At 73.2% G+C, this 24943-nt stretch overlaps 2 protein-coding genes across 2 annotated transcripts; both read left to right on the plus strand.

Annotated features, from left to right (window-relative positions):
- Positions 1 to 3780: 3780 nt before the first annotated feature.
- On the plus strand, positions 3781 to 7334 carry CHKB (choline kinase beta; the record flags this gene model as incomplete). Its single annotated transcript, XM_082013444.1, is given in 13 exon segments — positions 3781 to 3821; positions 3823 to 3869; positions 3872 to 3974; positions 4488 to 4596; positions 4785 to 4898; positions 5038 to 5171; positions 5416 to 5520; positions 5860 to 5918; positions 6121 to 6208; positions 6319 to 6427; positions 6575 to 6681; positions 6854 to 6935; positions 7084 to 7334. Coding segments are annotated over 13 exon segments (1155 nt in total), but the record flags the coding sequence as incomplete, so codon positions are not given.
- A 4270-nt stretch (positions 7335 to 11604) lies between these two features.
- On the plus strand, positions 11605 to 20850 carry CPT1B (carnitine palmitoyltransferase 1B). Its single transcript, XM_082014285.1, has 18 exons — positions 11605 to 12013; positions 12104 to 12243; positions 12630 to 12801; positions 13319 to 13420; positions 13502 to 13639; positions 13814 to 13891; positions 13963 to 14070; positions 14315 to 14399; positions 14522 to 14717; positions 14832 to 15017; positions 15097 to 15202; positions 15580 to 15696; positions 15949 to 16113; positions 16186 to 16320; positions 16934 to 17086; positions 19046 to 19159; positions 19387 to 19479; positions 19827 to 20850. The coding sequence occupies exons 1-18, from the start codon at positions 11873 to 11875 to the stop codon at positions 19914 to 19916; spliced, it is 2319 nt and encodes a 772-aa protein (XP_081870411.1). The 5' UTR covers positions 11605 to 11872; the 3' UTR covers positions 19917 to 20850.
- The last annotated feature ends 4093 nt before the right edge of the window (positions 20851 to 24943 follow it).

Consider the following 24943-nt stretch of genomic DNA (forward strand, 5'->3'; position numbering starts at 1 on the left):
GCAGCCGGGCCGGGGGGGGCGGGGCCGCGCGCCGGGCGCTGTCCGGGGCCCGGTGCTGAAGGCGGGGGCGCCGGGGGGTGACGGCGGTCCCTGCCTGGGGGGCAAGAGATGGCGGAGGTCAGCGAGGCCGGGGGGGTTGCACAGGGGGGAGACACAGCGGGGTCCGGGCTTTGGGGAGCGGGGTGCAGCAGGTGCTCAGGAGGCTTTTGGGGGTCTGTGCATGGAGGGGACGGGGTGAAATGGGGGGCGAGAGTGAGGGGCTGTAGGAGCTGCAAGGGACCCTGCAGGACTTGGGGGGGTCCTTGCGCTGGGGAGTGGGAGGATCCGGCAAGGGGCCAGCGAGGACAGCCTGCACCGGGGGGCTGGAAAGTAGCGGGGGGCCCAGCGAGCGGGGGGCCCGGAGGCAGGGGACATCTGCGCCGGGGCAGGGCCCAGCGGCGGCGAGGCACAGGAGGCCGCGGGGGACGGGAGGTCCCGCAGGACAGAGGTCCCACGAGTCGGTGTGCTGGGGGTCATGCAGTGGGTGACAGATGGGGGGGCTGCCAGTGGCACCGGGGTCAGGGAGGCGGCAGGGGGCCAGGAGGAGCTGGAGGCCGTGGGGCAATCCGTGCACCGGGGAACAAATGGCACCAGGGGGTTCCAAAGGCAATGGGGGCTGGCGCCCCAGCCCCTCTCCACGCTCCTTGGCCTCTGCCGGCCATTGGCTCGCAGCAGGGCTGGGCTGTGACCCCTGGCCAGCTGTGCCATGGCCCAACGCCGGATGCTGGGTGCCCAGCACACGTTTCCTCTTCTCCAGCCGCTCCCTGGGCAGAGGGCTGGGACCAGCGCCGCTGCCCCCAGGGCCGGCAGGTCCCTCCGTGCCCCCCATGCACCCCACTGCTGCAGGGCCTGTGCCAGCCCTGGCAGGGTGCTGAGCCCAGTGGGGTCCTGCAGCTCATCTGACGGACAGACGGACAGATGGAGGATCCCCAGGGGAGACCAAGGGCAGTGCTGTGTCGCCGCAGGGCATCTGTGCCGGTGGCCCCCCCCACAGCCCAGCCCTTGGGGCACATGGGCGCTGCCTCCCCACCCACTCAACCCAGGGGACGCCCGGGGGGGGCTGGGGAGCACTCCCCCAGGTAACTGTGCAGACTCCCCAGCTCACTCGGGGTTTGGCTCCCGTGGGGGCAGCTGGCTGAACCCGAGGGGGTGGGCTTCATCCATTCCCTGACGCAGGCCCCGCAGCACGGCACCAGGGCTGCACCGAACCCTTTAGCTTCCAAAAGGCCTTTGAGATCGTCATGCACAAGCAGTGGGGCACCAGGCAGACAGCCCCTCTCCTCCCGCCACCGCCAGGCAATGCCGCAGACCCCCATGCCCCACACCGGCTCCCTGGACACGGGTGGGTGCCCCTTCCCAGCTCCACGGGGCTCAAGGAGCACGAGATGGTGCTAGTGGAGCTATGCTCCAGGAATGGCTGCAGTGAACCCCCCAGCTCCCTGGGGCCAATGGGACAGAGCTGTTACATCCCAGGAGTCACGCGTGGTCCATGGCTGGGGATGGCAGGTGGGCGCGGCGCGGGCGGCCATGGACCCGGCAGCATGGCCCGGCCCTTCCAGCACCCCGAGGTGCAGGCTCCCGGGGAGCAGGCTGTCAGAGGAGATGTGCTCCCCACAAAGCTCACAGGCTCCCCCGGGAAATGCAGCCGGCAAATGAGGGGCTCGGCTGCGCCCCATCAGCAGGGTGGGTTTGGGCACAGCAGCACAGAGACTCCCGGGCAGATCCAGGGCCACGGCCGTTCTCTTTTCACCAGCCGCTGCTGCTGCCCCCCGCTCCGCACAGGTCTCTTCTCTCCCGCCATCCCTTGGTGTGGGGCTCCAGCCCCACAAGCAGGGGCTGTGGCACACACCGATGGACGGGTGCGCAGGGATGGTGAGGGCACCAGAGCCCCGTCTCTGCCAGGCTCCCGGCCCCCAGCCTCAGGGAGGGCAGAGGAGCAGCATGGGCAGCAGCCCCTGCCCCTTGGCCCTCTGGTTCCCGACTCACGCTGGCCTCACGGGCGAGCCCTGCCCAGGCCCCAGCCCCTGCCTCCCCCGCCCAGCCGTACCACCCCACAGACCCCCCAGCGCCCGCCTGGCCCCCCAGCCCTGCCTGGTCTCCCCCCTTGGGCAGGATCAGGCAGTGGCTATGGGGACCTGACCGCCGGCTGGCCGGCAGCAGGCAGATGGCACAGCAGCACAGATGCCCCCAGCCCCGCCGCTGACCCATCTGTTGCCACAGCAGCTCCGAGCCCCCCCTCTGCCTGCAGCACTGCCAGGCTCTGCTCCTGGCACAGCCCATGGCTGGTGCCGAGCGTAGGGAGCAGATGTAATCCCAGCTCAGGGCTGAGCGCTGCTGCCCATCACAACCCTCTCCCTCCCTTCACAGCCAAGCCAGCCCCTCCTGTGCCCCTTCCCCAGTGCCCCGTGCCCCAGGGAATGAGAGCTCAGAGCCGCCCTGGGGCTGGCACCGCTCTCCCTGCTGCAACCCGACCCCTCTAGGCTGGCAAGGGGTGACCACGGGTGCCCTGACCTCAGCACCAAGATCCCGGCACCTGCTGAAGCAGCCAATCCCAGGCACAGATGCCGTCTGTCCCCAGCTTTTATTGCACAGTGAAAGGCGCAGGGCAGCAGCTGCCGGCAGGCTGGGCTGGCCCTGGCCCTGCTGCTCCGAGGTGTGCTGCTGCAGCCCGGGTGAGGACGGGCAGCGAGGGGGCTCTGCCCCCGTGCAGGGACAGCAACGAGCCCTCACGAGCCTGACTCCCCCTTGGCCAGGAGAAGGTCCAGGTAGGCCCCAGAGATCAGGTCCTCCTCCTCGATCCCCAGCTCCTTCATCAGCTGGTAGGCCACGCGCTCGCCGTCCGCCGCAGTCTGCTCCTCGGTCAGCACCACCTGCAGGCACAGGGAGGGTGAGCCCCAGGGCGCCCCAGGGCTGGAACGCGTGCCCCAGCCGTGCCCCACTCACCTCCAGCTCCAGGAAGTCCCCCAGCCCCTCCACGCTGTCCAGGTGCACACGGGTCTGTCCCACGAGGTAGAGGAGACGCTCCTTCCTCACCACGCCCAGCAGGCCCAGCGCCTGCCCCAGCACCGCCTGTGCACACGGAGAGGAGCTGCCCGCGGCTGAAGGGGCGGCCGCAGCACCGGGCCGTGCCGGGCGGCAACACCAAGGCTCCAAGGTCCTGGCTGGGCCGCGGGTGCCACGCACCCCGGGGTGCAGTGTCCCGGGGGCCCTGCCCTGCGCTCACCTCCAGACCGTCGGGGTCGTCCGTGGGGGTGACGCTGAAGCGGGAGAGCTTGGGGCCAGTGGCATCGGGGCGCTCGTAGAAGATCAGCTCCCCACGGCCGTCCTGGGGAGGCGGCAGGGGCAGGGGCAGGATCAGCCAGGCCAGGCCGTGCCGTGCCCACGGGCCACCCCTCCCCAGGGTACCCCCGGCTGCTGCCCGGTGACCCCCCACCAGACACCTGACACCCCCCGTCCTGGGTCCGGCACTTACCGGGGTGCGGCGCAGCTTGAGACGGCCCCGCGGGACGCGGAAGAACGTGTCGGCCTGGACCAGCACTTGGCCCTGGGCCTGGCCCTGCGCCCCGGCCGGTCCTCCCAGCCGCTCGGCCGCGCGCCGCACCGGGGCCAGCGCCCGCAGACGCGCCTTCACCTCCACGTTCCGCCGCATCCCGCCGCCCGAGCCCATTGACCGCGCTTCCCTACGTCATCGCCGGGCGCGATTTCCCATTGGGTCGGCAAAGGCCCCGCCCCGCCCCGCTAGGCCGCGACGGGGCGGCCATGGCGGCGGCGGGGCAGGGGGCCGGGGCCGGGGCCGGGGCCGGGGCCGGGGCCGGGGCCGTGCCCGTGCCCGTGCCCGCCGCCACCCGCTTGCAGGCCTACGCCTGGTGCCGGGAGTTCCTTGCCGGTTCCTGGAAGCTTATCGGGCCCGAGGAGTTCGGTATCGGGCCTGTCAGGTACAAGCCGCGGCCGGGGCCGCACCCAGAGGCCGGCGGGTGCCGTGACCCGTCCCCGTTGTCTGCGTCCCGGCGGCCATGTTCCCCCTCGGCTGGTAGCCCTGTCCGTTCCCCCCACGCGGTGGCCCTGTCCTCCCTCAACCGGTGTCCCTGTTACCCCTCCCGGTGGCCCGGTCCTCCCCCCAGTGCCCCTGTCGGGTTCCCCAGCCTCTCCCTAAGTCATGTCCCCCCAAACGGTGTCCCAGTCCCCCCCTACCAGTGCCCCTGTTGCCCCCCTGGCCGATGTCCCAGTCCCCCCCTCGCAATGTCCCCTCAGTTTCCCCCAGACCAGGTTGTCCCAGTTGTCACCCCCCCCAGGGCCCAGTCGTCCTCTAGGTCCCCCCCACCCTGGTGCCCCGGGCCTTCTCCACGTCCTGTCCCCATCCTGGTGCCCCAGTTACGCCCCCGCTGTGCCCAAGCCCCCCTACGCTCCCCGTTGCACCCCCACAGCCCCTGACCAGCCTGTGCTTGCAGTGGGGGGCTCAGCAACCTGCTGTTCAAGTGTGCGCTGCCGGAGCACATCCTCAGCGTGGGGGACGAGCCCCGGCAGGTGCTTCTGCGCGTCTACGGGGCCATTCTGCAGGTGAGCGCGGGCAGCACCGCCCCCGCGCGCAGCCCCCCGAGCGCAGCCCCCCGAGCGCAGCCCCCCGAGCGCAGCCCCCCGAGCGCAGCCCTGATGGTGGCAGGGCTCCGGCCTGGGCCGGGTGGCTGCCCCCCACCTCGTGTGGGGGCCAGGGTGGGGGCCGCGGGGCTCACTGCCTGCGTCTGCAGGGCGTGGACTCGCTGGTGCTGGAAAGCGTGATGTTCGCCATCCTGGCCGAGCGGGCGCTGGGGCCACGGCTCTACGGGGTCTTCCCCCAGGGGCGACTGGAGCAGTACATTCCGGTATGGGACAGGCTTCTCGCCCCGGCTCCCGCCGGCCGCTGCAGGAAGAGATGCCCCACGGGGCTTCTCGTGCCGCCAAGGGCAGAGCCAGCCCCCTGGGGTGGGCAGGCTGCTCACATGGCTGCTGTGTCCCCCCCAGAGCCGGCGCCTGCGGACCGAGGACCTGTGGGACCCCGACATCTCCAAAGAGATTGCGGTGAAGATGTCCCGGTTCCACGGCATGGTGATGCCCTTCAACAAGGAGCCCAAGTGGCTGTTTGGGACCATGGAGTGGTGAGGGCAGCGGCCATCCTGTGCAGCCACGAGCTCCCAGTTCACCTCAGCCTCTGAAATCCCGCGGGGTCCAGAGCACAGGGAGGTTTCCTGGTCGGCTGCCGGTGGGGCCCAGGGGAACAGGGCGCAGAGCAGCTCCTAGGTGGCCGCGGCTCTGTGCCGAGCTGAGGAGAGAGGGGATTCTGCGGGAGTGGCAGCGCCCCGGGGCCTCCGTCCCGCTGCAGTGCTGTCTCCTGCACCCCAGGTACCTGAAGCAGATTTCAGAGCTCACCTTTGCCGAGGAAGGACAGCTGAAGAAGTTCAACCATCTCAAGACCTATAATCTGCAGGAAGAGATGAAGAGCCTCAGGTGACCCTGACCCTCCTGCTGATGCAGCGTGGGGTAGGGGCTGACCCCGCTTCATTGCCAGCCTCCTGGCAAGGAGACTGGGAGCACTCGGCTTCTCTGGAAAGCCATCTCTTCTGTCCCATGTCCTGAGAGGGTGCCCTCCGGCCGGGGGCCCTGCACACGCAGGGGGATGGCTCCGGAGGGGTCCCTGTGTCCCCAGGACAGGGTTCCCGCAGGTTCCTCACACTCTGGGTCCCAGCTGTGTCCGTAGCTCTGTCTGCCCACACGCAGTGGCGGTGGTGACCCTCGTGTCCCTGGCAGGGCCAGCCCCTGCTGAGGCGTCTCTCCCCTGAACTGCAGGGAGCTGCTGGAGTCCACCCCCTCGCCGGTGGTCTTCTGCCACAACGACGTCCAGGAGGGTGAGTGCAGCGGGCGGGCAGACGCTTCCCCTCACGGAGGCCTGGTCCTGCAGCCGGTCTCGCTCCCTGGCCTGTGCAGCCAGGGCCTGCCCACCCCTGGGCACAGGCTCAGCCCCCTGCCCCTGCCCACAGCTGCCCCCCGGCTCCAGCAGAGCTGGTGGGTCGCCCCCGGCCCCGCTGAGCCAGCCCCATCTCTGCGCAGGGAACATCCTGCTGTTGGCTGGGCACGAGGCTTCCTCCTCCGACAAGCTCATGCTCATCGACTTCGAGTACAGCAGCTACAACTACCGGTGGGTCTGGGGCTGCGGGCGCTGTGCCACACCCTGCACCGGGGTCCTCGCAGCAGCCAGTCTCCTGCTTGCGAGAGGCCAGGGCTCTGCTCACCCTCCCCTTTCCCCAGGGGCTTTGACATCGGCAACCACTTCTGCGAGTGGGTGTACAACTACACCCACGATTCCTGGCCCTTCTTCAAGGCTTCCCCGGAGAACTACCCCAGCCGGCAGCAGCAGGTAGAGCTGCCCTGTCCCTCGGCAGCGGGCAGGGGGTGCTCCCAGCAGGGGGGGAGCCTTGTGGAGGCTGGCTATGGGTGTGCCGGCCGTGGCAGTGCCGGGGAGGTGCCCTTGGCAGCGTCCCAGCCTGCTCTGTCCCTCTGCCAGCTGCATTTCATCCGGCACTACCTCTCGGAGGACTCGGGGCGACGCGGGGACACCACGCACGAGGAGCAGGCCCACATCGAGGAAGAGATGCTTACAGAGATCAACCGGTGAGGGGCACACCGGGGCGGAGGGGGGTCCCTGTGGCCATGGGAAACATCCTGGGGGCACATATCCTAGAGAGGGTAGCATCCCCACAACCCTCCTCATCCCACTTCCTCCTGCTCACCATTGGTGTGGGGCAGGGACGGCCCAGAGGGGCTAATGCCTGCTCTCATTCAGGTTCGCTTTGGCCTCTCACTTCTTCTGGGGCCTGTGGTCCATCCTGCAGGAGAAGATCTCCACCATCAAGTTCGGGTACCTGGTGAGCACTGCCGTGGGCGCTGGGAGGGCCATGGGTCAGGCCCTGCCTTGTGCAGGGCTTGCCCTGGGGCTCCCTTGCACGTTGCCCCTCCTCTGACGCGGGGCGTGTGGGGGCACGGGCGGTCCCTGACTCACCTTTCGCGCCCCAGGACTATGCACAGAGCCGCTTCGAGGCCTACTTCCAGCACAAGGCGCAGTGTCCCTGAGAGCAGCCGGCCCAGCGCTGCCCACGCCCGCCTCGATGCCACAGCCTCCCCCTGCCCGCCCCAGCAGCGCCCATGCCCCACGCTGTGAGGGGGGCTGCAACGGTTTGAGGGGCTGCTGTCCACCCCGGCTGCCCCCAAGGTCCGGGGAAGGGGTGGGCAGGCTGGGGGCTGCCTCAGCTGCCCCAGGCTGCGGAGCAGGGAGAGAGGTGGGTCTGCCTGGGTGCGTGCCCCCTGGAAAAGGAGACGTCGGCCACGGGGCTGTGCCTTTGCCACCGCTCCCACAGCGCTGGCCCCTGCCTGGGGGCCCTGTCCCTGCCTGCACCCGCGGTGCTGCCTGTGGTTGCCTGCTCACCGCCTCTGGCATGGCCCCGCCGGCGTGGCGTGTCCCCTGCCTCTGTGCTGCTGGTGCCAAGCAGGGCTTGAGCTGCGCGGCCCGGCCACTGGGGCCCCCTGCTGCGGCCAGCAGCAGCCAGCGGGCTGGTGCAGCCTGGGCGGGGGGACACGGGGGCTCAGCTGTCTTGGCTGCCCCATGGCACGGCCCTGCCTGGAGCTGCGGTCCTGCCCATCTGCGCCAGCTCCGGGCAGGGATGCTGAGAGGGGCCGGGTTGCTGCTGAGGGCCCACCCCTCCCCAGACCTGTGGGGCCAAGGCAGGACCTGTGCACCGTGCCCCAGCCTAGCTTCCTGCGGCCCTGGGCTGCATGGTGTCGGCGCTCAGCCGGGCCGGGGGCCAACTCCTCCCCTCCCAACAGCAGAATGTGAACTGGCCTCAGCCCAATAAACACTGCTGTGGTGCCCGGTGCACGCTCGCTCTCCACGTGCCCCCATCCCACTTGCCCCCAGCCCTGTCGTGTCCCTGGCTCTCCCAGGCCCTCCTGCCTCCTGCTGCTGGGCTGCGGCAGCGGGCGGGGGGCTGCCCCACAGCAGCATGTGCCAACCCTGTCCCCAGACCTGTCAGCCAGCGCTGGGGGGGCAGCAGGGGCCATAGCTTGCGGCCTCCTGGGGACAGTGGGGGCACAGGCTGCAATGGAGACACCGGAGCCAGCGGCCATGCTCCCCTCACCCTGGAGGTATGCTCCCGGGGCCCACCCCCTGCCCTGCTCCTGCAGCCAGCCAGGAGGGTCTCGCCCATCCCGGCAGCTCCGGTTTGCATGACCGCAGAGGAGCCGCTGCCCCATCTCCTCCTGCCTGTGCTGCTGCCTGGGCCTGAACCAGCCCATGGGTGCCGTGGCTCAGCTCCCTTCCCCGGCGCTGCAGGCGAGGGAGCAGGTGGGTCAGGGGCTTGGCCCCCTAGTGGGGTGTGGGAGGCCCCTGAGGCAGCTCTGCACCCCCCACAGGAGGGCCTGGGCCCCCCGGCCCTGGTCAAAGCTCCCACGGTGCTGCTGCCGGGGCCTGGCAGCAGGTCACAGCTCTGCCTGTGCCCACGGGTGAGCGGAGCTTTGTCATGGCGCGGCTCCTGCGCAGCGCGGCAGCTCCCAGGAGCGGCGGGGGCTCGTGGCTTCGCCTTCCCCACGGCCGCCTTCCCCTGCACGCCACGGCTGCGCTGCGCTGCCTTCTGCCCGGTCCCAGCTGCCAGGGGCTGCCCACCGGCATGCGTGGGGCTGAGCGGGGGGCAGCATGGGGGGCTACGTGGGTTCCAGGGCCTCGGCGCTCGCCCAGCTCCACTTTCACCCACATACTGGCTATTTATAGTCCCGTGGCCAGCGGCAGCTCTGCAGGGCGCGGGCTGGGGGCTCCTTCCCCATCGGCTGCCCATCCCAGGACCCTCTCCCAGCGCTGGGAGAGGGTGGAGGCCTGGGGGCCTTGCCCTGCGGCTGCGCGGGGGCCGTGGCGGGCAGCAGGCAGGGTGCACACAGCGTCCGCCCCACATGCACCCCGCCATCGCTGGGGAGGCAGCCCGGCACGGGCACGGGGGGCTCTACCTGGGGGGCCAGGCCAGTGCTGCGCTGGAGTCTCCTCCAGACGCCCTTCCAGCTGCAGGCAGGCAGTGCAGGCAGCGCAGGCAGCTGCCTCCGGCCTGCTGCGGAGTGAGGAGAGGGCAAGGCCTCTGCACTGCCTCCCCGGCCCGGCCCGGCCCGGCCCGGCCCTGGTGCGACAGGATCGGGCCCCGTGGCCCCATTCGGCCCAGGGAGCGGGACAAGCCCGGCACAGCCCCACGGCGGCGCCGGGGTGCGGGACCGGCTTGCAGGGGTGTGGGGGCCTGCCCGGGGGCCAGTCCGTTCCCGGGGTGCCGGACCTGCCCGGGGGGCCAGAGCCTGCCTGGGGGGCTGGTCCCTGCCGCGGGGTGCCAGTCCCTCCCCGGGGTGCCGTTCTGTACCCGGGGCGCCGGTCCGTTGCCGGGGCGCCGGTCCCTGCCCGAGGGAGGAGCGGCGGCCGCCGCTGCCATTTCGGGCCGCGGAGCGGGTCCCGCCTGCCGCCGGTGTCCGGTTACCGGTTACCGGTGCGCAGCGGGCGCAGGGAGCCGCCGTCCCCGGGCTGCCGCCCGCCGTCCGAGCCCCCGAGCAGGTACCGGGCACCCGGGCGGGCGAGCGGGCGGGGGGACCCACGCGTGGGGGAGCTCCGCGAGGCCGGGAGCAGCACGGGGCGGGCATCCCCCGGCGCCGGAGGACCCCGCGGCCCCGCACCCGCCGCGCCCGGCGCCGGGTCCCACCCGTGTCCGTGGGGGAGCGTCCTCCGGCCTCCTCTGCGCCGCCTGCCCCACGCCCCCCCCGCGCCGCCGTGGGTCTCGCCTGTGCTGCCCCCGGCCCGCAGCGCGGCCCGGGCCGCGGGGCCCGAGGCCGCGGGAGGGCTGCGGGGCCGGGCGGCAGCTCCCGGCGGGGCCGCCCCGGAGGCTGCGGGGGCCCCGCGGCGCGGCCGGGGCCCGGCGCCCCGGTGACCTTGCGGCGGTGGCTACGGGACGGGGGGGCCGAGCCCACGGGGGGTGGGCTGGCATGGCCGTGCCGTGGCCAGGCCATGCTGTGCTGTGCTGTTGTGCCGTGCCGTGCCATGGCCAGGCCGTGCCGTGCCGTGCTGTGCTGGGCCGAGCTATGCCAGGCTGTGCTGTGCCATGCCGTGCTGTGCCGTGCCATGCCGTGCTGTGCCATGCTGTGCTGTGCCAGGCTGTGCTGTGCCATGCCGTGCTGTGCCATGCCGTGCTGTGCCATGCTGTGCTGTGCCATGCTGTGCTGTGCCAGGCTGTGCTGTGCCATGCCGTGCTGTGCCATGCCGTGCTGTGCCATGCTGTGCTGTGCCATGCTGTGCTGTGCCAGGCTGTGCTGTGCCATGCCGTGCTGTGCCAGGCTGTGCTGTGCCAGGCTGTGCTATTCCGTGCTGTACTATGCCGTGCTGTGCCAGGCTGTGCTGTGCCATGCCGTGCTGTGCTGGGCCACGCCGGGCCATGCTGCGCGATGCATGATTCTATGCAGTGGCATGCCCTGTAATGCTGTGCTGTGCCGTGCCGTGCAGTGCCATGCAGTGCTGTGCCACGCACGATTCTATGCTGTGCCACGCCCCGCGGTGCTGTGCCGTGCCGTGCCACACCATACTGCGCTGTGGCTGCCTGCGGCAGGGTGCGATGCCGTGCAGCCTGCAGCCGGGCAGTGCCGTGCAGTGCGGTGCACTTTAGTGCAGGGTGATGCGGTTTGATGCGGTGCCACGCGGCGCAGCGCGGCACGAGGCAATGCTGTGCATGCGGTGCAGCGCTGCGCAGCGCCGTGCGGTGCAGCGTAACGCAGGGTGACGCAGCACGGTGCAGAGCAGCGCGCTTCGGTGCAGTGTAACGCGTGCCAGTGCAGCGCGGTGCAGCTGTGCAGTGCAGTTCAGTGCAGTGCGCTGCGGCCGTGCGGTGAGCATGGTGCAGTGGTAGCGGCCTGACTTGGCTCTTGCCGAGCTGCTGCTGTTTGCCTTCAGCCCAAGGACACCCCGGTGAGAGGGCACCCTTAGCACACCCCCACTGGGGGCACCTCTGGGGGCTCCCCACGCCGCAAGGCCTGGGCTCCAGCAGCACCCACGGGCCCAGCAGCCCTCGGGCTGAGCCCTGGGCCAGCACCAGCTGCACCGACACTGGTGGTGGGAGCCTGGAACCTGCAGAGCCCCGGGGGCTTTGCCTGCACCCCTGGGGGAGGGTCCCTGGGGATCCTGCAGGATCCCAGCTGCGCCCGCAGCAAGGTCCCACCTCGCTGCATGGCTCCCGCTGCTGCCTTGGCCAGCGACGTTCCTGGCGCAGCCGCGGCTGCCTGCGAGGGGACAGCGTGTGCCACGTGCCGGCGCAGGGGCAGGTGCTGCCTTGTCCTCTGAGGGTTTCACTGCGGGCAGGGGCCAGGCAGCTGCCCATGGAGCAGGGGTGTGTCCACACCACCCTCCCCTCTCCCCGAGCGCTGGGAACGGTGCTGGGGCCGGAGGCGGCACTGACCCTTTCCTCAATGGGCACCCGGCCAGCGCCGTGTGACTGGGCCGCGGCACGCGCCCCGGGCTGGCAGGCTCCCACGGGATGCGGCCGTCCTGGCGCCGCAGCCAGCACACTGCCTCCCAGGCTGCTCGAGGCCCGTGCAGCGCGCTGGCCTGGGCAGTGTCGCGGCAGACCCCTCGCCCCGCGGGCAAGGACACCCGCCGCCCCCGCCATGGCTTCGCCCCCCGCGCCGCGGCACTGGGGCAGGGCAGGGGTCCCCCCTCCGCCCTGGGCAGCGTGTCCCGGGGGTGGCTGTCCCCACACTCAGCACCCCCGTGCCCCCCCGCAGGTCCCGGCAGACCCCCAGGATGGCGGAGGCTCACCAGGCCGTGGCCTTCCAGTTCACCGTCACCCCCGAGGGCTTGGACTTCCACCTCAGCCGCGAGGCCGTCAAGCAGCTCTACCTCGCCGGCATCTCCTCCTGGAAGAAGCGCTTGGTCCGCGCCAAGGTGGGCCCGGCCGGGGGCAGCCGGACGGTCGGACCCGCCCGACACTGCTGCCGCCGCGGCCCCAGCGCCCTGACCCCCCTGTGCCCACAGAACAGCTTCCTGACCGGCGTCTACCCCGCCTCCCCCTCCAGCTGGATGGTGGTCGTGATGGCCACCGCCGGCTCCTTCTACTGCCAGATCGACCCCTCCCTGGGGATGATCGCCCGCATCCGGCACTGCCTGCCCGAGAGGTGAGCGTGGGCGGCTCGGCCGGGGGGGCCGCCCCCACATCCCAACCCGTGGGCACGGTCCCAGCTGCCACATCCCCTTCGTGGGGACCACCCCACACATCCCCCCGGTCCGTGGGCACAGCCCCACCTGCCCTGTCTCCCAGGGGCACCCACCCGGCACATCCCCAACCCCCCAGCATGGCCATGGGGGCCTGCAGCGTCGCCCAGGGGGGTCCCACCCACCACATCCCTACCCCACAGGCACAGCCCCATTTGGGGACATCCCCGGGGGGGTCCCACTACGTGTCCCCAGCCCCACAGGCGTGGCCCTGCATGGGGATGTCCCCGGGGGGGTCCCACCCTTCGTATCCCCGCAGCCCGTCACCTCACCCCATCTGCCCCCGCAGCCGCCTCCTGAGCTACGAGAGCCGGACGATGGTGAGCGCCGCGCTCTTCTCCACCGGCGTCTGGCTCTCTGCCGTCCTGCTCTTCCGGCAGGCGCTGAAGCTGCTCCTCTCCTACCACGGCTGGATGTTCGAGCCCCATGGCAAGATGAGCCGCAGCACCAGGATCTGGGTGGTGAGCGGCGCCTGCAGCCGGCACCGGCACCGGCCCCGGCACCGGCCCGGCAGGGCAGTGCAAGCGGTGCCGAGCCGGGTGCTGCCGGCATGGGTGCAGGATGATGGGTGCAGCACGGGGTGCAGAGCGTCTGCCTGTGCATGCGTGTGTGCGCACATGCGTACGTGTGCACGTGCGCGGTGGGTGCCGGGGCGCTGGTGGGGGCTGCGAAGCTGCTGACGGTGGGGACGAGCTGACCCTGCTCCGTGGCCTGGGGGCGGTGGGTGCCGGGGGCCCCAAGGAGCCGCCAGAACCGGACAGTGAGGCCGGGAGCCGCCCCGGGCAGCTCTGCCCCGGCCAGGGTGCCGGGGGCGGCAGCAGGGCTGGGGCAGGGACGCCGGGCAGCGCTGGGGCCCGGCGGCGGTGCAGCGGGCGCGTGCGGGGCTCGCGGTGCCGGCAGCAGGAGCTGGGGCGTGGACGATGCGTGGCCGCGCCGCGGTCCTGCGGCTCCGCCCCATCCCGTCCATCCTGCCGGCAGGCGCTGATGAAGGTGCTGTCCGTCCGCAAGCCCCTGCTCTACAGCTTCCAGACCTCGCTGCCCAAGCTCCCCGTGCCCCCCGTGGAGGCCACCATCACCCGGGTAAGGGCCTGGATGGGACGGGGATGGTCTGGCTGCGGGGGGCCGGGGATGGGGGAGTCACGCCGAGCCCCCTCCCCACAGTACCTGGAGTCCGTGCGCCCGCTCATGGATGATGAGAAGTACAGTAAGATGGAGGCTCTGGCCAAGGAGTTCAAGGAGAAGACGGCTCCGCGGCTGCAGAAGTACCTGATCCTCAAGTCCTGGTGGACAACCAACTACGTGAGTGCCCTGGTCTTCTCCCAGGCGCTGCTCCCCACCTCCAGCACCGGGGGCGGCGGCCCCGACCCCAACCCGCTGTGTCCCCGTGATCACGAGAGGAGGGGGCTTGAGTCCTCCTGGGTGCCCCAGCTGGGGTCCTGCACCCTGTCCCCATCGCCGTCCCCGTCCCGGCAGGTGAGCGACTGGTGGGAGCAGTACATCTACCTGCGCAGCCGTAGCCCGCTCATGGTCAACAGCAACTACTACGCCATGGTAAGGGGGGGAGACCGAAAGCCCCGCCGGTGCCCCCGGCATCGTTACCGAGCCCCGTCACTTGTCCCCAGGATTTCCTCTACGTGACCCCCAGCCACGTCCAGGCTGCCCGGGCGGGCAACGTGGTGCACGCCATCCTGCTGTACCGCCGCAAGCTGGACCGTGGGGAGATCCCCCCCGTGAGCACTCGCGGGGCCGGGGGCACCGGCGGCGGGGGGCCGGCAGGGCTGGGGGTGTCAGGAAGAGCAGGGGGGCTGTGGAGGCTGTGGGGCGGGGGTAGGGCGCAGGGGGCGTCGCCGTGGGGCTGGCACGGGGTCCCGGGGCTGCAGGGGGGCTGTGGGGCTCAGGGGGGCCGAGGTTGCGGGGTGCAGGGGGCGGAGGTGGGGACGCGGGCGCCCGGCCCCCTCACCGCTGCCCCCCCAGATGATGGCGCTGGGCATCGTGCCCATGTGCTCCTACCAGTCGGAGCGGATGTTCAACACCACCCGCATCCCCGGCAAGGAGACGGGTACGGGGGGCCCGGGGCGCACCCCATCCCCCCGCGGGGCTCAGCCCCCGTCCCCCGCGCGGGGCCGGACGCCGGCGGGGCCCCGGGGCCGTGGCGCGGCCGTGACGCCGGCGTCCCCGCAGACACGCTGCTGCACCTCGTGGACAGCAAGCACCTGGCCGTCTACCACAAGGGCCGCTTCTACAAGGTCTGGCTCTACTACGGGGGGCAGCTGCTGCGGCCGCGGGACCTGGAGCTGCAGTTCCAGCGCATCCTGGACGACCCCTCGCCCCCCCAGCCCGGCGAGGAGCGGCTGGCGGCGCTCACCGCCGGCGAGAGGTGCCGGCACCGCCGCGGCTCCCCGCGCGCCCCGCGTGCTGCCTGGGGTGGGTCGGGGCGGTGGGTCCGGGCACCGGCGGCCCCCCGCGCCCTCACGGCTGCCGGTGCTGGCAGGGTGCCCTGGGCCGAGGCTCGAGCCCGGTTCTTCAGCCACGGGAAGAACAAGGCGTCGCTGGACGCCATCGAGCGGGCGGCCTTCTTCCTGACGCTGGACGAGGAGGAGCACGGCTACAGCCCGGGCCGGGAGGGCTGCATGGACGCCTACGCCAAGTCCCTGCTGCACGGCCAGTGCTACGACCGGTGGGCACCCCCCCGGCCCCCCGCCCCGGCCCCCCCCGGCCCCCGCGCGCCCACCCTGCCCTCACCCTCCTCCCCGCAGCTGGTTCGACAAGTCCTTCACCCTGGTGGTCTACAAGAACGGGAAGCTGGGGGCCAACGCCGAGCACTCCTGGGCCGACGCGCCCATCATCGGGCACCTCTGGGAGGTAACGGGGGGCGGGGGGACGCCCCCGGGCTGAGGACACCCACTGGGCACCCTTGTTGGGGACCCCTGGGCTGGGCACCCCTGGGCTGGGCACCCCCGGGCTGGGCACCCCCCGTGGGACACCCTCGGCTGGGCGCCCCTGTCGGGGGACCCCCAGGCTGTGGGTCCCAGCTGGGCACCCCTGGGGGTGGGCACCCCCCAAGCTGGGCACCCCGCTGCCGGGGTGGGGGGGGCAGAGGGGACTGCCCTGGGGGGAGCCCTGGGGCAACCTGGGGTGAGTGGGGCTGTGGGGGGCGGAGGGGGGTGGAGGGGGTGATGCTGGGGGGCTCGGGGGGCCGGGACCCAGTGCCCCACACTCAAGGGCACCTCTCCCCCCAGTTCATGCTGGTGACAGACAAATTCCAGCTGGGCTACACCGAGGGGGGGCACTGCCTGGGCGAGCCCGACACCCTGCTCGCCCCCCCCCAGCGCCTCCAGTGGGACATCCCCCAGGAGGTGGGTCTGACCCCCCGCCCCACAGGCAGGCTCTTGGGGTCCCCCTGCGCCCCACAGCGTCAGGGGGGACTCTCTGCACCCCAGACACCCCCCGTGCCCCACGGCGTCACAGTGCACGGGGGTCCCACTGGCCCTCCGGTGTGCCAGTGCCCCTGGGGGTGCCCCAGGGCCGGGGCTGAGCCGGCAGCGTCCCCGGGCGACGCGGGGGCCGGTGCCGCGCGCCCCGTCCGCCACGGCCGCGCCTCTCCGCAGTGCCGCGCCGCCATCGAGGGCTCGTACCGCCTGGCCAAGGCGCTGGCCGACGACGTGGACTTCTGCTGCTTCCAGTTCTCCGACTTCGGGAAGGGGCTGATCAAGAAGTGCCGGACCAGCCCCGACGCCTTCATCCAGATCTCCCTGCAGCTCGCCCACTTCCGCGTGAGCCGCGGGCGCGCACGGGGACGGGGCAGCGCGCCCCGCGCGCCCCGCGCTGACCCAGCCTCTCCGCAGGACAAGGGCCGCTTCTGCCTCACCTACGAGGCCTCCATGACGCGGCTCTTCCGCGAGGGCCGGACGGAGACGGTGAGGTCCTGCACCGCCGAGTCCACCGCCTTCGTGCGCAGCATGGGGGACGCCCGGCAGACCGTGAGCAGCGCGCCGGGGCCCGGGTCTCCGGCCCCCCGGCCCCTCCCGCCCAGAGCTCGGCTCCGTCCCGCCGTCGCCAGCCGGGCCGGGGCTGTCGCGGCACAAACTGGCCTCGGCCAGCACCTCCCCACCCTGGTGGGGGGGCCGTCCCTCGTGGGGGTCCCCGTCACCAGGGGGGTCCCCATCCCTCATCGCGGTCCCCAACCCCTGTGGGGCTCCCCATCCCTCATGGGGGTCCCCATCCTTCATGGGGGTCCCCAACCTTTGCAGAGGTCCCCAACCCTTGCGGGGGTCCCCATCCATCACGGGGGTCCCCATCCCTCGTGAAGATCTCTCAGGGGAGGCCCCACCTCTGGCAGACATCCCTGTTCCTTGGGGAATCCCCGTCCCTCGGGGGGTCCCCGTCCCCGGGGGGATGCCCATCCCCTGGGGGTCCCCGTCCCCGGGGGTCCCCGTCCCCGGGGGGTGCCCGTCCCTCGGGTCCGTCTCCGCGGAGCTGCGCGGCCATCGCCTTCCCCGGGCAGGGCCGGGGGGACTCTCCCCATGCAGAGCACCCGGGGGGGCCGGGCTGGGGGCGGCGGGACCCCGGTCCTGATCCCGGCTGTCCCCGCAGCGAGCCGAGCGCCAGCGGCTCTTCAAGCTGGCGGCCGAAAAGCACCAGCACATGTACCGGCTGGCCATGACCGGCGCCGGCATCGACCGGCACCTCTTCTGCCTCTACGTGGTGTCCCGTTACCTGGGGGTGCAGTCCCCCTTCCTGGCCCAGGTGAGCGCGGGCGGGTGACGGCGACAGCGAAGCGCGCGGCACGCGGGACGCTGCATGGGCACGCAGGGGAAAAGCCGCCACCCTTACGTGTGTCACCAGCGCACGCGCGTGCGAGGGCTGCACGCGCTGCCTGTGGCTCCGGCACGTGCGTCCAGCCGCCGCCACCGGCGCGTCGCCGCATGCCCCAGCGACGGCACCCTGCGGCCGGGCTGCGCGCAGGGACGCAGCTGCCTGCGCGCGCGGGCACGTAGTGCCTGCGCTCCGTACGGTGACGCCAGCACACGCGTACCTGCCAGGCCCCGTGCGCCTGCGGGCAGTGGGGTGCAGCGGGGCGCAGCGGGGAGCAGTGGGGAGCAGTGGAGCGCAGCAGGGCACAGTGGGGCGCAGCGGGGAGCAGCGGGGCGCAGCGGGGAGCAGTGGAGCGCAGCGGGGAGCAGTGGGGCGCAGCGGGGAGCAATGGGGAGCAGGGGAGTGCAGTGGGGCACAGTGGGGCGCAGTGGGGCACAGCAGGGCGCAGCGGGGAGCAGCGGGGCGCAGCGGGGAGTAGTGGGGCACAGCGGGGCGCAGTGGGGAGCAGCGGGGTGCAGCGGGGCGCAGTGGGGAGCAGTGGGGAGCAGTGGAGCGCAGCGGGGCCCAGTGGGGAGCAGCGGGGAGCAGCGGGGTGCAGTGGGGCGCAGTGGGGAGCAGTGGGGAGCAGCGGGGCACAGCGGGGCGCAGTGGGGAGCAGTGGGGAGCAGGGGAGTGCAGTGGGGCACAGCAGGGAGCAGGGGAGTGCAGTGGGGCACAGTGGGGCGCAGTGGGGCACAGCAGGGCGCAGCGGGGAGCAGTGGGGAGCAGTGGAGCGCAGCAGGGCACAGTGGGGCGCAGCGGGGGAGCAGCGGGGCGCAGCAGGGAGCAGTGGAGCGCAGCGGGGAGCAGTGGGGCGCAGCGGGGAGCAATGGGGAGCAGGGGAGTGCAGTGTGGCACAGTGGGGCACAGTGGGGCACAGCAGGGCACAGCGGGGAGCAGCGGGGCGCAGTGGGGAGCAGTGGGGCACAGCGGGGTGCAGTGGGGAGCAGCGGGGTGCAGCGGGGCGCAGTGGGGAGCAGTGGGGAGCAGTGGAGCGCAGCGGGGAGCAGCGGGGAGCAGCGGGGAGCAGCGGGGCGCAGTGGGGAGCAGTGGGGAGCAGCGGGGAGCAGCGGGGTGCAGTGGGGCGCAGTGGGGAGCAGTGGGGAGCAGCGGGGCACAGCGGGGCGCAGTGGGGAGCAGTGGGGAGCAGGGGAGTGCAGTGGGGCACAGTGGGGCACAGCAGGGAGCAGGGGAGTGCAGTGGGGCACAGTGGGGCGCAGTGGGGTGCAGCAGGGCGCAGCGGGGAGCAGTGGGGCGCAGTGGGGAGCAGTGGGGCACAGCGGGGTGCAGCGGGGAGCAGCGGGGAGCAGCGGGGCGCAGTGGGGAGCAGCGGGGTGCAGCGGGGCGCAGCGGGGAGCAGCGGGGAGCAGCGGGGAGCAGTGGGGCGCAGCGGGGAGCAGTGGGGCGCAGCGGGGCGCAGTGGGGAGCAGCAGGGAGCAGCGGGGAGCAGTGGAGCGCAGTGGGGAGCAGTGGGGAGCAGTGGGGAGCAGTGGAGCGCAGCAGGGCCCAGCGGGGAGCAGCGGGGAGCAGCGGGGCGCAGTGGGGAGCAGTGGGGAGCAGTGGGGCGCAGCGGGGTGCAGTGGGGCGCAGCGGGGTGCAGTGGGGAGCAGTGGGGAGCAGTGGGGAGCAGCGGGGTGCAGTGGGGCGCAGTGGGGAGCAGTGGGGAGCAGTGGGGCGCAGCGGGGTGCAGTGGGGCGCAGCGGGGAGCAGCGGGGTGCAGTGGGGAGCAGTGGGGAGCAGTGGGGTGCAGTGGGGCGCAGTGGGGAGCAGTGGGGCGCAATGGGGCACAGCGGGGCGCAGCGGGGCGCAGCGGGACGCTTGGCCGGCGGCACTGACGCCCGCTCCGGGCAGGTGCTGTCGGAGCCCTGGCGCCTCTCCACCAGCCAGACGCCGCAGCAGCAGCTCAAGATGTTCGACCTGAACAAGTACCCCGACCACGTCTCCACCGGCGGCGGCTTCGGCCCCGTGAGCATCCCCTGGGCGGGGGCCCGGGGGGTCAGCAGGGCCCGGGGGGTCAGCGGGGCCCGGGGGGCAGGCGCCTGGGTCTGCAGCACACCCCCCCGCGGCTCCGGGGCAGGCGCGTGCCCCACGCCGGGTGCCCCCGGCCCCGCGCCCCTGCCCCACGGCCAGCCCCACGGCCCAAGTGGGTGCCCCGGGGGTGCCCTGGCCCCACTCATCCCGCCCCCCCGCAGGTGGCGGACGACGGCTACGGCGTCTCCTACATCATCGCCGGCGAGAACCTCATCACCTTCCACGTCTCCAGCAAGTTCTCCAGCTCCGAGACAGTGAGAGCCTGGGGGCAGGGGTGGGGGGCCGGGGGGCCTCCCCCACGCGGGGGGCACAGGGCCGGGGGCTCCTGGGGCAGGGCAAGGGCAGGGCAGGCGGTGGGCGCTCTCCCAGTGCTGCAGTTGCCCTCCGTGCCGTAGGGTCTCCTGTGCGGTCCCCGTGGGCCTGGGGCAGACCCCCGACCCTGACCCCCACATCCCAGCCCCTCTTCTGCGGGACCCCCACCCCACTCCAGGCTCGTGGTGCTGCCCGTGCAGAACCTGCCGGGGGTCCCAGGGGGCAGGGGGGCCGGGTCCCACACCTCGGGGGGCCGGGGGCTGCGGGGCTCACGGGTGCTGCCCCGCAGGACTCGAAGCGCTTTGGGAGGCACATCCGCCAGGCCATGCTGGACATCGCCGAGCTCTTCGACAAGCCGGCCGAGAAGGCGGGGAAGTGAGGGGGGAGACGGCTCGGACCCCGGCCCGGGGGCACACGGAGCCGGGCTGGGGGCGGGGGGGCAGCGAGCCCGTTGCTGCTCTGTACGTGCTTCCAATAAAGGCTGTTGGTGTGACCCCCCGCCCCGCTCGCCAACGGGCCGGGGACCCCCCACGCACCCTGGGCTGGGGTCCCCCGTGCCCGCCGCCTTCCCACGGGGTCCCGGCAGCCCCCCGGCAGCCGCTGGGCACTGGCCAAGGGGTGCAGGCAGCGGGTGCGTCAGCAGCTCCTGGGGCGCCGTAGGGCAGTGACCAGTGAGGCGGTGACCGGTGAGGCGGTGAGCCGTGTCTGCCGGTGAGCCATGCCCAGCGGCGAGCTGTGCCCACCGGTGAGCTATGCCCGGTGGTGAGCTGTGCCCACCGGTGAGCCATGCCTGGCGGTGAGCCGTGCCTGCCAGTGAGCCGTGCCCGCCGGCTGCCTGCGTGGCCGTGACGGGGAGCATGCAGTGGGGCGCGGCGGCAGGGACGGGCGCTATGCAGAGCCCCTCGGCCGTGTCCAGCATGGCGGGACGCCTCGTCCCATGCAGCGCCCGACGGTTGCAGGCAGCCGGCACCCTCCTCCCGCCGGCAGCCCGCACCCATTGACCTCGCAGAGCTTCGACGCGGGCCAGCGCCTGCTCGCAGCGTGTCTGCTGGCGCGCGGGTGGGCAGCCGGCCCGGCACTGCTCGGTGGGCAAGGGGCCAGGCAGGCCCGGCACAGGGCTCAGAGACCCCACCACGGGCACCTCCACGTCCTGAGATGTGCCGGCTCTGGGATGCAGGCTGAGAGCCCACCCGGCACCCACCGCCTGCCTGCACATCCTGCCTGCACACCCTGCCTTCACATCCCTGCCTGCACACCCTGCCTGCACATCCCTGCCTTCACGTTCCTGCCGGCACACCCCTGCCTGCACATCCTGCCTGCACACCCTGCCTGCACATCCCTGCCTTCACGTTCCTGCCGGCACACCCCTGCCTGCACATCCTGCCTGCACACCCTGCCGGCACACCCCTGCCTGCACACCCTGCCTTCACATCCCTGCCTGCACACCCTGCCTGCACATCCCTGCCTTCATGTTCCTGCCGGCACACCCCTGCCTGCACATCCTGCCTGCACACCCTGCCGGCACACCCCTGCCTGCACATCCTGCCTGCACACCCTGCCGGCACACCCCTGCCTGCACACCCTGCCTTCATTTCTCTGCCTCGCTCCCCTGCTTGCACATCCCTGCCTTCACGTCCCTGCCGGCACACCCCTGCCTGCACACCCCTGCCTGTACATCCCTGCCTGCACACCCTGCCTGCTTCCCCTCCCGCGCTGCCAGAACCACCCGGTGTCCTCACGCAGAGGGACGCGGTGAGGAGGTGACGGGGCGGTGGCACTGCAGTGACGTCCCCAGAGGTGGCACGGACCAGGGGCTGCCGAGCCACGATCCCTCCTGCGGCCGGCGCGGGGGCCACCGTCACCGTCACCCCCAAGGAGGGGGTGCGACCCCCAGCCGTGCACCCCAACTCAGCCCAGGGGGGCCTGAGCATCGACCGGGCGCCAGGACAGCGGGTGGGAGCTGCCGCCTGCCAGCCCCTGCCCTGGGCCCGGTGCTGGGCCACACCCTGCACCCCGAGCCCGCCACGGGGCCGCATCCTGCACCTGGGCCCCATGGCCCGGCCCCACAGCCCGGCCCCACTGCCCAGCGCAGCCCCATGCCCGGGGGTCTCGGAGTTGGGACCTGGAGCCACCTAAGTGCAGCGGGTCCCAGGGGGGAGCTGGAGCCGCCGGTGTGTGTCTGGAGCCACGATGCGTGGCCGTCGGGAGCCGTGCCGGGCGCCACGGCGGGCGCCGCTGCTCCCTGCTCCCTTATCTGATCCGCAGCCCTGGGCAGCCGGCCCAGCCTGGCACGGGTCCTCGCCCCAGCGCTGCCGCGCCCCGACCCCCAGCCCGGCTCCGCTCGGGGGGCTGTGTGCCCAGGGTACGGCACCCCTGCGACGGGGTGCTCCCTCCCGGCACCCCCAGTTGCCCCAAGGGCCCCTCCCCATCACCCCCTGGCCCCCGCGGGTCCGTGCCCGTTGCGTGGCCCATGCGGCGCATCGTGCTGGGGCACGGCGCTGCCGGGGGGTCCCAGCGGCTGCCATCCCCACCCACGGGGCCGCGACCCGGGCCCCATGCTGGCCGGGGCTCACGCCGGAGCTGTGGGTGTTCACTCCAGAGAGGGGGTGCTCACACCAGAGCAGCGTGTGCCACGCCGGTGCGGTGGGTGCTCGCGCTGGAGCTGTATGTGCTCATGCCGGTGCAGTGGGTGCCACACCGGTGCAGTGGGTGCTCACGCTGCTGTGGTGGAGTGCTCACGCCAAGCTGTGTGCTCACACCGCTGCAGCGCACGCTCACGCCAGTGCGGTGGGTGCTCACGCCGGTGCAGTGTGTGCCACAGGAGGCTGTACCAGGGCTGGGCCCAGAGGAGACAGCCCGGCGAGGCACAGCCCTGGGCCAGGCACCATGGTTGGGGTGAGCACCCGAAGCTGCCCGAGCAGCACCGACGCGGGCAGGGCTCTGCCGGGACAGTCGCTGTGGCACCCGGGGACCCCGGTGCACCCCAGCGCAGCCCAGCTCCCCCACGCCGGCCGGCGTTGCCTACCCTGGGGGTGCCCTGCACCGGCACCCGGGGAGCGGAGAGCGGGGGCGGTCCCAGCGCATGCTGGCCCCCGGGGTGCCTGGGGGCTCGGGGGGTCTGGGACCGTGGGGCTCGGCTGGGCACAGGGACTCGGGGCTCCTGGCATGGCTGGGAGCGTCGCCTATGGCTGGTGCCGGTGGCATCACTGCTGAGGGTGCAGAGGTGGCCCCGGGCAAGGGGCTCTGCCACGGGCCCGCTGGGGCCCTGGGTGGCACTGGCTGGGGACCACCGGCATCTCTGTCCAGGGACCGGCGCCTCCAGGGCGTTGGGGAGAGGGGAGGCCCGGGCTGGGGTCCTGCCACGGCAGCTGCACCCACTCCAGGGCTCCCGCCCGCACGTGGCACGTGGGAGCTGTGGGGCGGCCGCCTCTGCCCTTTGATCTGGCTGCCAGCGCGGCCGGGCGGCTCCCAGGAGTGGGTGCCACCCGCCCCGTCTCCTGCGCTGCCCGACGCCCCGTGCCCCGGCCACAGCGCCTATAAAGGCGTCGGGGCGGCCGCGTCCTGCTCCAGCCGCGCTCATCTCCACGTTGCTCCCGCAGGTGCTGGGCGGGTGCTGTGGCGATGGGTGCCGGGGCAGGTGGTGGGTGCCGGGGCACGCGTTGGGTGCCAGGGCAGGTGATGGGTGTCGGGGCAGGCCATGGGCTGGGGCAGGCAGTGGGGCGGTGGGTGCCGGGGCAGGTGGTGGGTGCCAGGGCAGGCGGTGGGGTGATAGGTGCCCAGGGAGGTGGTTGGGCGGTGGGTGCCCAGGGAGACAGTGGGGCGGTGGGTGCCAGGGCAGGGATGGGGAGGTGGGTGCCCAGGGAGGCAGTGGGGCGGTGGGTGCCGGGGCAGGGATGGGGAGGTGGGTGCCCAGGGAGGCAGTGGGGCGGTGGGTGCCGGGGCAGGGATGGGGAGGTGGGTGCCCAGGGAGGCAGTGGGGCGGTGGGTGCCGGGGCAGGGATGGGGAGGTGGGTGCCCAGGGAGGCAGTGGGGCGGTGGGTGCCGGGGCAGGGATGGGGAGGTGGGTGCCCAGGGAGGCAGTGGGGCGGTGGGTGCCGGGGCAGGGATGGGGAGGTGGGTGCCCAGGGAGGCAGTGGGGCGGTGGGTGCCGGGGCAGGGATGGGGAGGTGGGTGCCCAGGGAGGCAGTGGGGCGGTGGGTGCCGGGGCAGGGATGGGGAGGTGGGTGCCCAGGGAGGCAGTGGGGCGGTGGGTGCCGGGGCAGGGATGGGGAGGTGGGTGCCCAGGGAGGCAGTGGGGCGGTGGGTGCCGGGGCAGGGATGGGGAGGTGGGTGCCCAGGGAGGCAGTGGGGCGGTGGGTGCCGGGGCAGGGATGGGGAGGTGGGTGCCCAGGGAGGCAGTGGGGCGGTGGGTGCCGGGGCAGGGATGGGGAGGTGGGTGCCCAGGGAGGCAGTGGGGCGGTGGGTGCCGGGGCAGGGATGGGGAGGTGGGTGCCCAGGGAGGCAGTGGGGCGGTGGGTGCCGGGGCAGGGATGGGGAGGTGGGTGCCCAGGGAGGCAGTGGGGCGGTGGGTGCCGGGGCAGGGATGGGGAGGTGGGTGCCCAGGGAGGCAGTGGGGCGGTGGGTGCCGGGGCAGGGGTGGGTGCCCAGGCTGGCCCCACGCCGCCCCCCTCTTTGCAGGGAAGGGGGAGGATGGGACCAGTCGCTTTCCTGGGGCTCTGCCTGCTCGGCGGCCTGGCCCTGCACCCCGCGCTGCAAGGTAAGCCCCTGCCCGCACCGCTGCCCGCACGGCTGCCCGCACCCCTGCCCCGCCCCGGCCCCGGGCCCCCCGGACACCCGCTGCGTCGCCGCCCGCCCTGCCCCCCACAGCAGGGCCCGGGGGAGGGCAGGGACGGGCGCGGGGGCTCCCCGAAACGCGGGGGCTCCGCAGCGTCCTGCCAGACGGAGGCCGGGGGTGCCCTGAGCCCCCCCGGGGCGCCGCCCGCCGGGTGCCGGCCGCGGCCGGGCGCTGCCGGGGGTGACGGCGAGGGCCCCGACCCCGCGCAGGGGCGCAGGCCGGCGGCTGCCCGCGGGGCTGGCTGGGCTTCGGGGGACGCTGCTACGGGTACTTCGGCCGGGAGCTCAGCTGGCGGCGGGCAGAGGTGGGTGCTGGGGGAGCCCCCGGGCCCCGCCGCGCGGGCAGCGCCGCCGGGCCCCGACCTGCCCGTCCCGGCCAGGCTTGGTGCGAGGCGGCCGGCGCGGGGGGTCACCTGGCCGCGCTGCACACCCCCGGGGAGCACCGCGCCCTCGCCGCCTTCATCGCCCAGCGCCAGCGCCGGGAGGAGGAGGAGGAGGAGGAGGAAGATGTCTGGATCGGCCTGTACCGCCAGGTGAGTGTCCGTGCCTGCCGCGCTGCCTGCACTGCTGCCT

The sequence above is a fragment of the Phaethon aethereus genome (genome assembly GCF_964289735.1).
Source record: "Phaethon aethereus genome assembly, chromosome: 1".
Taxonomy (NCBI): domain Eukaryota; kingdom Metazoa; phylum Chordata; class Aves; order Phaethontiformes; family Phaethontidae; genus Phaethon; species Phaethon aethereus.